At 36.0% G+C, this 10,166-nt stretch overlaps 1 protein-coding gene and 1 pseudogene across 1 annotated transcript; both read right to left on the bottom strand.

Moving 5' to 3' along the window:
- Nucleotides 1–3,283: 3,283 nt before the first annotated feature.
- On the bottom strand, nt 3,284–4,267 carry LOC133067829 (olfactory receptor 5AL1-like; annotated as a pseudogene).
- Nucleotides 4,268–7,131: 2,864 nt separating this feature from the next.
- Nucleotides 7,132–8,091, bottom strand: LOC133056076 (olfactory receptor 8U9). Its single transcript, XM_061141178.1, has one exon. It carries the CDS (start codon nt 8,089–8,091, stop codon nt 7,132–7,134), a length of 960 nt encoding a protein of 319 aa, XP_060997161.1.
- Between the last annotated feature and the right edge of the window lie 2,075 nt (nt 8,092–10,166).

Below are 10,166 nucleotides of genomic sequence, written 5' to 3' on the forward strand. Positions count from 1 at the left end.
TAATTTCTGTGACACAGGCAGAAGGCCTTCCCCGATCTCTCTCCAAACAGAGTCAACTTAGAACTTTAATCAGTATGTCCCCTGGATGGTGGTATCCTATAAGATTATCCAGGATGAAAGGAGTGTTTCAATTTAGACCCCTTTGCTGGCATTCTAGCCTGCTTGGCAAATGAGTACTAACGCACATGACTGCTCACAACACCTTAATCACAAACAGCATAAAGAACCTGATCACACAAAAGGCCCTAATAGGCCCAGAGCCCTTCGGGGGTGAGGAAGCCCTATTAGAGAACAAAAAAATATTATTCTAAAAGTGGTTATAGTTAAAGATTTAGAAAAATAAGAGTTCAGAATCATTCATTTTAACCAGGAATGCTAAACAGGGGCTGCCTCACCGGAGCTGCAGAGTCTTTGTGTGGGAAACCCTTTAGATAAATTGAACTGATAACTTCTGCAAAAGGACTGACCTTTGTGTTCATTAAAGAATAGATTACTGAAGAAAACAGCTTTGCATTCACCTAGGTCATAAAATGTCAGTAGGCCCCGAGGCCAGAAGATAATGTACAAGACTCTCACAAAGAAGTATGCAGAAAACACCCTGGTTTCGTGTAGGACAAGCTGATGTAATATTAAACTATCTTCCCCTTAAAAATGTACTAACTTAGAATATAAAAGCTATGGTAAAAAAAAATAAAGATTTGCCAGACTGCTGCACACCCCCAGTCTGGTCTCTCTCTGTCTCTCTCTCTCTCTCCCTCGCAGACTTGGCCCTATCAAGGCTGATCTCAGGTGTCACATCTTTCTCTCCGACGCTGTTCATCCTGAGGGTACCCCCTGGATCCTGCCGAGGCTGGACCCCGGCAGTGACTGAATACTCTTATACGTTACAGAACAGTCAGCATGATTTGTCCAGTTACTGTCTGTTACCATGCACATGTCTTGCAATGTAATTGATTTTATTCCCCATGCTGGCTGCATTTCATACAGTGACTCGTTTATTTTGTAACTGGAAGTTTGCCCTTCTTAAGGTCTCTCACCTCTTTCACACATCTCTCCACTCCAGTTTCCTCAAGAAACTACTTATTCTCTGTTTTATTATGTTAATTTGATTTTTAGATTTCACATGTCAGTTGAATTGTATGGTATTTGTCTCTTTCTATCTGACATTTCACTTAGCATAATACCCCCTAGGTTTATCCATGTTATCACAAATGACAGGATTTCTATTTTTTTTTTTTTTTTTTTTATGGCTGAGTAAAATTCCTTTTTCTTTGGTGGATATTTATGATGCTTTCATAAATTGGTTATTGTAAATAATTCTGCAGTGAACATAAAGGTACATATATCTTTTCAAATTACTGTTTGTTTCCCTTAGGAAGATACCCAGAAATGGAGTTCGGATCCTATGATATCTACCATTAATTTTTTGAGGTGTCTCCTACTCTTTTCAGTAGTTGCTGTATCAATTTACATTCCTATCAGCAGTGCACAAAGGTTTCCTTCTCTCTATTTTATTGGCAGCATTTGTTATTTGTTACATTTTGGTAATAGTCATTCTGACAGATGTGAGGTAATATCTCATTGTGGTTTTGATTTGCATTTCCCTGCAACCTCATTTTACAAGGCAGGTATTGCCTTGATACCAAAACCAGATAAAGACACTACTAAAAGAGATAATTACAGGTTAATATCCATGATGGACATAGATGTAAAAACCTTCAACGAAACATCTTCCTTTTAAAGGGAAGAAGTAAAACTGCCACTGTTTGCAGATGATATGATATTCTATATCAAACATCCCAAGAGGTCACCAAAAAACTGTTAGAATTCATCAATGAATAAAGTTGTTGGACACAAATTTAATAAATAAAAATCTGTTATATTTCTATATAGTGATAACCATCAGAAGAATTAAGAAAACAGTATCATTAACAATTGAATAAAAAGAATAAAATATCTGGGAATAAATCTAGCCAAAGACTTTTCTCAGAAATCAATGACATTTATGAGTAAAATTAAAGACAAAATAAATGGAAAGATATATTCTGCTCATTAGTCTTGTTAAAATAACTATATTCTCCAAGGTAGTTTATATATTCAGTGTAATTGTTTTCTTATAGTCATAGGTATATGTTACTCAAAACAAGGACATTCTTCAAAGACCAAATAACTTCAGTAAAAATCAGCAAATTAACTATATTATTGGATCTATAGACCTTACCCTGTGCAGAAGGATATGCTTCCCTTGTTAAAATTCAAGTTACTGTTTCAGTCTTTTTAAATGAAATTTTCTGTCAGTGTTGATATCAGTGTCCATGTTAGAGTTTTAGAATCAACAGTTCTTTTCAGATTCTTCTAACTCTGTGTGTGTTGTGTATGTGTGTGTGCATGAGTGTATTTTATGCTATACTAATAATTGAAAGCTGCTTTAGCAATCTGAAGATGATAGGGTTTTTTATCATGTAAGATTTATGAATTGAAGCATTCAAGTCAAAATTCCACTAGGAAAAAAAGAGAGAGATTTACAAAAGAAAATTTAATCCACTATTTGCAACTGAACTTATTTCAGCCTCATATCTTTCAATATTGCTGTTGTAGTTCAGTCACTAACCATGTCCAACCCTTTGCAGCCCCATAGACTAGAGCACCCCAGGCTTCCCTGTCCTTCATTATCTCCTGGAGTTTGCTCAGACTCACGTCCACTGAGTCGATGCCATCCAACCATCTCATCTTCTGTCCTTCTCTTGTCTCACTGCCTTCAATCTTTACAAGCATCAGGGTCTTTTCCAGTGAATCAGCTCTTCACGTCAGTTGGCCAAAATATTGGAGCTTAAGCTTCAGCATCAGTCTTTCCAATGCATAGTTAGTATTATCAGAAGTTATAATTTACAAAATAATAAAATTAGAAAATAAATGTATCTTCTGTATTAATGTTAACTTTCCCTTGGTGACTCAGATGGTAAAGAATCTGCCAGCAATGTGGGAGATTGGCTCCATCCCTGTGTCAGGAAGATCCATGGGAGAAGGGAATGGAACTCACTCCAGTCTTCTTGCCTGGAGGATTCTTTGGGAAGAGGAGCCTGGTGGGCTACAGTCCATGGGGTCACAAAGAGTTGGACAGGACTGAAACAACACTATCACTTTCACTTTTTAAATATTGCAGTGTTAGAAAGCATGTTACTAAAGGCATGATCATGCAGAAAAATTTTGTTTTTTGTTTATTTGCTTTTTTTTTTTTTTTGGCCTCCTAAATGTGAAGGCTTTCAGTTAAAGCATGGATCACTTATATTATAGTAGAATACAATTTTTCCATAGTTCTCGCCAAAGCATGTTTTACTTCCTTGTTCCTCAGGCTATATATGAGAAGATTTAGCATGGGAATCACCACTATATAGAATACAGAAGATATTTTATCAGTATCCAAGGAATGGCTTGTTTCTGGCTGCATATACATGAAGATGATCAGACCATAAAATATAGTGATGGAAGTCAAGTGGGAAGCACAAGTAGAAAAGGCCTTTTTTCTGCCTTCAGCTGATTTAATCCTTAGAATGGCAAATAGAATAAATATATAGGAGACAAGGACTATAAAAAGAAAGGAAAAGATATTGAACCCAGCAAGTGTGAACAGTAACAGCTTTTTGATATGTTTATAATGGGTTTCATGACAGGCCAGGACAACCAAGAGGACATCATTACAGTAGAGTAATTTATTATGTTTGAATGACAGAAAGATAAGTGGAATGTAAGAACTGCTTGTAGGAGTCCCACAGAGAAGCTATATAGATATGTGCTAAGCATATATTTTTTTTTCACGACATATTTTTCACGACATATATTTTTCACGACATATATTTTTTGTTCATGACAGTGGTATAGACCAAAGGATTACACATGGCCATCTACCTGTCACGAGCCATGACTGGGAGCAAATAAAATTCACAAACCACAGCCTGATAAAGCAAAACAACTGAGTGACTCAAACAGGTAAGGATATCCTTTAGTTTCTTGGAGGAAGTTCACCAGAATGTTAGGAGTGACTGAGGAGGTGTAGCAAAAATCAACACAAGCTAGGTGGTAAGGAAATAATACATAGCTGTGTGAAGCTGAGGACTGACACGAATTAGCATGATTAACCCAAGATTACCCATGACACTAATTAAGTATATCACTAAAAAATCCCAAAAAGAAGGACTTAAAGCTCAGGACTGTCTGTGAGTCCCAAGAGGTTGAATTCAGTTACTTCTGAATTATTGTGTTTGGCCATGAATTGTATATAGAAGCATATCATACTGTTATCTCCAGAACATCCATTGCAGATAATCTTTCACTTTGTGGATTAAGGACTTCACTCATGCTTATTTTATGGTGATCATATTGGAAAGATAAATCCTCACTGGTCAATGGGCCATTCTCAGAATTCAGTGCTGCCTGCTTTGGATTTGAAGGGATTTGCTGCAGGCAGGAATTCCAACACACTCAGTAGTCAGGATATTTGTTAAGGAAGACAGAATATCTTGAATTAAAGTATAGGATATCATGTACACAAAATTCCAGCATCATAGCTAGTATAGCAGGATAAATATTTCAAGAGTTAAAGAGATGGCCATGAATATATTAATAGTAATATATTAAGATGAAACACTAGGCATTTCAACTAGAATTAAGACAATCATGATTCTTACTAAATATTATTCTTAATGTGCTAGCCAATGCACTGAAGGAAAGGGTGAAATATAGTTATGTATAAAGTATGAAAGTGTATCTAAAAATGTTTAGTGAAAAGATAATATTGAATTTTTTTATGATTGTGACAATGTCTTCTATTACAATGCTATGTAATGAAAATTATAATTTTCACAAAAATGTGCAACTTCAAAGAAAAGTAAAAACGTAGTTTTCAGAATTTCACTTCATATGATAAACAAAACCTTTAAACATAAAGCTTAATTTAATATTGAGCTTAGCAATATTAAATTGCTATATGCATCTTATATATTCATGTGATTTATATTTCAGTCAAATAAATTCATAGTTTCACATTATTTTTGGTAGAATGGCATTTAGAAAAGAAATTCATCTATAGTCTTGATCTCATGACAATAGATTTAGTGTTTGTTATTAGTTTCACATTCACACTGTTGAAGAGATGGAAGCATACATAAGTGTCTGAGATGTTTTGATTCCTCAAAGGTCAGGACTAGCATTCAGATTTGGGCTTTCAGACACCAAGGATTATGCTCTTTAATTAAATAGCTGTGTCATGGTAAAAGCTCCATCTTGCCAAGACAGGACAGTGTGAATTCAAAGACATTAATGACAGGCTTTGAGTATATAGAATAGAGACTCATAATTTGCTGCAGGAACCACTGAAATGTTCAAATAGTGGGTAAATGTGTCTAAAGAAAAGACAAAAAAAGAAACTTTTGAGAACTGTAGATTAAGTCAACCCTGTATCTCTATGATTCACCAAAATATATACTGTATTTCCTTTCTCTGGTTATGTTTCATTAAACATTCAAATGGCACACACACACACACACACACACTCACACATATGGTCTTCACAGGTGGTGCTAGTGATAAAGAATCTGTCTGCCAACTCAGGAGATGCAGGAAAAACAGATTTGATTGTTTGGTCAGGAAGATCCACTGGAGTAGGAAATGACAACCCACTCCAGTACTTTTGCAGGACAAGTCCATGGACAGAGCAGCCTGGTGGTCTACTGTCCACTGGCTTACAAAGAGTCAGACACAACTGAGCAAATGAGTGCACACGCACACACACACACATTCATTAACATATATTAAAATGATATGCAAATTACAAACTCAAAACAATTTTCTGTGTAATTGCAAATTCAAATTATCATTACACTTATCTGAAATTATATATGCATACCTGTATATCTATATCTATCCATCTATCTATATCACAGTTATCAGTTGTGTACATTAATCCTCATTTATAAATTGGCCTCTCAAGTATAGTATAGTTGGAACTAGAATTCAGGTTCTTTAGCAAGAGAGATGATGTGCAAATGCTTATGATTTATTATTACTCTTTTGTGTATTTAATATTTAGAAGACTCCAAATTTTGTAATGCTGTCCTTATTTAATTGACAAATAAGCTACAGGAAGCCCACACACAGTTCAAGTCCATCCTTTAACTACAAGGAATGTTTTCTTTTCAGAACTAAGCTGCATTGCCTGATGTGCTCATCATATTATAAACTATACCTTACCCAGTAATGACCAACTTACCTAACATCTGCCCAATATAACTGCATAGGATCCTTGCTACTGGAAAATGATCTATACTGTTTCAATTATTTTGTGTATATTAATTTAGAATATATGATACCCCTGGGACTCCATTCTTGAGTTACACCTTTTTAGATACATTGAAAAAATATAACAAGATCTCATAGGCTTTAAAAAAAGGAGTTAACTTAAAAATTAGTCTTCAGAGATCAGACCAGATGCCAGGCCATGTTAAATCAGTGACTCAGGTAAACTTAGGATGTAGTATTACTCTTCTCAACAAAGACAATTTGAGAAAAGAAAAAATAAAGACAATTTCTTAAATGTATAAATATGGAGCAGTTTTATTCATTCATTCATTAATTTAAAATTATTTTTATTGAAGTATGCTTGATTTATGGAACAGTTTTATAATGTTATATGTTTCTAAGAAATTAGCAAATCAGGGAAAGAAGTGCAATGTGCATCTTTGCTCTTCATATGGGATATGATTAATGGAACTGGAGAATCCTGAACCAGGGATTTTAAAGTGGTGAAAGGGTGAAACTTTTGTCCTATAACTAGTTCTATATCCAGATAATGGTTTGTTATGCAATTATTCATTTGAGAAATAAAAAAAAATTGGTATAAAGTCTTATTGGAACAAAGAATTATTTTTTTAATATAATTTAATTTGAAAATGAGAGAATTGGTGAAAATTCTAATGGACACTTTTATATCTGAAATCTCATTCTAAGTGAAAACCTTTAGAAAATTTTATTACACAATGAACAGACATGTAGAAATCCAGTATTATGAATAGGCATTTTGGTAGCTTAAGAGAAAAAAATCAGACTGGAGTAAAATTCTGTTTTTATTCATTCAAGTCACTTTCTTAATTTCATGAACATAAAAGCCTGGTTTCTATTCATGATTACTTTTTTCAAGGCATCTTTCACCTCCTTATTTCTAAGGCTGTAGATTAAAGGGTTCAACATGGGAATGATCACTGTATAGAAGACAGAGGCCATCTTATCTGTGTCAAGGGAATGATTAGAACTTGGCTGTAAGTACATAAAGATGAGGGTCCCATAGAATATGGTGACTGCCAGCATGTGGGAGCCACAGGTGGAAAAAGCCTTGCGTCTGCCTTCAGCGGAGCGCATCTTCAGGATGGCAGAAATAATGTACATGTAGGAGACAGAGACAACCAGAAGGGAAGAAATGAACATGAGACCAGCGCAGGCAAAAATCCATAGCTGCTTGGAGTGAGTGTCTGAGCAAGTGAGCCTGAGAAGAGGCATGTCATCACAATAGAAATGATTGATGACATTGGAATGGCAGTAGGAAAGGTGAAAGGTGAGGACGGTGTGAAATAGGGCAACCAGGAAGCTGTAGCCGTAGGGGGCAGCCACAAGCTGAACGCAGATGCCTGGGGACATTACGACCATATAGAGGAGAGGGTTACAGATGGCCACATACCGGTCATAGGCCATGGAAGCCAGCAGCAAACACTCAGCAGTCATGAAGGCCAGGAAACAGCCCAGCTGGGCAGCACATCCATTGAAAGAGATAACATTCTGTTTGTACAAGAAATTCCCCAGCATTTTGGGTGTAATGACAGAAGAATAACAGAAATCAACAAAAGCCAAGTTACTAAGGAAGAAGTACATTGGTGTGCTGAGTCTTGAATCTGTTTTGATGACTAGGATCAGACCCAAGTTGCCTGCTACTGTGAAGAGATAGATGGATAAGAACAGGACAAAGAGGGGCATCTTCAACTCCTCACGGTCTGTGAGGCCCACGAGAATAAATTCTGTCACCTGGGTGCAATTTATCTGGATCATGTGTCTTCAGTATGTCTGGGTGAAGAGAGGAAAATGAAATCCAACTTAATTAAATTCAAGTCTGAATATCCTTTAAAACAATTGTTATTATCAACATGAAAAGGCTAACAGTAAAAGTGCTAGCATCCTTGAGTCTGGCGATGGGACAAAGAGTAAACGAAAAAAAATAAAAAATAAAAAAACAAACAGTAAATGAAGATGTTTTGTAGGAGAGACATGTTTATCTCCCCCAAATCAAGTGCATTTTATGAAATTAACAGCTGAAGATAGAATTCAGTCCACACTGACTCTTTGCTCAAAGCTCTTATGTTGTTTAAAATTTAACATTATTTTTAAAAAACATTAAAGCTATCGCTTTTATCAAAGATATCCTAACATTAATAATATAAAGGAAAATGAAGCCCCTGCAGTGACATCACTCTGACAGACTTGCATATATGATACAAACCCCACATCATTGCAGTGCTGACAGAGCAATGAACAGCATGGCCTAGCCATCTATTCTATACTCATGACTTATTGCAGGGAGGCCACCACGGATTGCTACATAATCTTCACAAACGTGTTAATAATGCAAATACTGAAAATGGGCAACTTTATGAAAGACTATAGCTATCTCATGGGTTGTTTGTTATTTTTTTTTAAAATAAATATATATATATATTTAAATTTTGGCTGCCCTGGTCTTCCTCGGTGCACTCAGGCTTTCTCAGCTCGCAGTGAGCAGGGCCCCCCTCTGCGGCGCCCGGGCCTCCCGTCTGGCGGCTTTCCCTGTTGCAGACACAGGCTCCGCGGTTGTGACACATGGGCTCCGTTGTCCCACAGCATGTGGGATCTTCCTGGACCAGGTATCAAACCCATGTCCCCTGCATTGGCAGGGGGATTCCTAGCCACTGGACCATGAGGGAAGTCCTATTTGCTTCTTATATTCCCATCGTATAGACAAGGAAGGGACGTTGAGAGGTAAAGCAACCGAAGTAAGCTCGGCCAGGCTGTCTGTAGCACAGCGGGTTTCAAACGTGTTTTTCTGACGCAGGAGCCCACCCACTGCTAGATAACTACAGGGACCTACCTCATAATGCAGGGTAGTCTACCCAGTACTCCAGAATGGCCTCTATGGAAAGAATCTACAGAAGACTGAAGATATGTACATGTGAAACTGAGTCATTTTGCTGTTTACCAGAAATTACAATATCATAAATTAATAAACATTATATTCCAATAAAAATTAAAAAGTAAATGTAAAATTTCTATTTGATTTGTTATTCTATTATACCTATGAGAAAAAAATTACAATAGAGTCTCAGTAATGAACAGCTGATTTTCTAATAACAGATAAATGTTGAAAAATGCCGTTTCATTGAGATTTATGCCAAGAAGGGCACAGCAGAAAGAACCCTGAATGAAATTGGGAGGTCTTTATTTGAATGCTCTGTCGCCCTCAAAATACATTGGTTTTAGCATGTCAAAAATTCAGTTTGTTCCTCATATTCCTAATTTCAAGTGGTACCTATTTTATCAAAATCAAAAATAATTTTTAAGTGCACATGTATGGATGTTTCTACAACTTTCTATGGGAAGAAGATGATTTTTAACAGTATTGATCAATACATGAAGCAAGTCATTGGAGTGTCTAAAAGCCTAGTTAGTGGACCCACAGATAGATGAATTCCACTTTGAATTAATTAAGCAAGTATTTGATTGGAAGTTTGCTTTAGTAGTTCCAAGACAGCAGCTAAGACTTCACTGTTTAGCAGCTAGAAGTGCTTCAGTATGACATTTTATCTTATCTTAAATGTAGCACATGCATATAGTTGACAATACATTTGAAAGTATATTATATATGATCTTTTATGATCCAACTCATGATATTTTATATTCAGATTCCACTCACATCTCTTATGCTTCAGTCACCACACAATAATTAGAATAATTATTTTGCAATCCTCAGTTGCAATATGAATTTCCATTTTTCCCTACTTTCTATGTGTTTTATCCTATGCTTATCTCTGCAAGGTGAATGGTATTAAAGAGTTGGAAGAAAAACTCCTATTTATTCTTCAAAGCCTATCAAA

This window comes from Dama dama, chromosome 1, assembly GCF_033118175.1.
Source record: "Dama dama isolate Ldn47 chromosome 1, ASM3311817v1, whole genome shotgun sequence".
Classification (NCBI taxonomy): domain Eukaryota; kingdom Metazoa; phylum Chordata; class Mammalia; order Artiodactyla; family Cervidae; genus Dama; species Dama dama.

Bases quoted from the DNA above. Each gene is read 5' to 3' on its own strand.
- LOC133056076 (XM_061141178.1), bottom strand. From the start codon at position 8,091: ATGATCCAGATAAATTGCACCCAGGTGACAGAATTTATTCTCGTGGGC.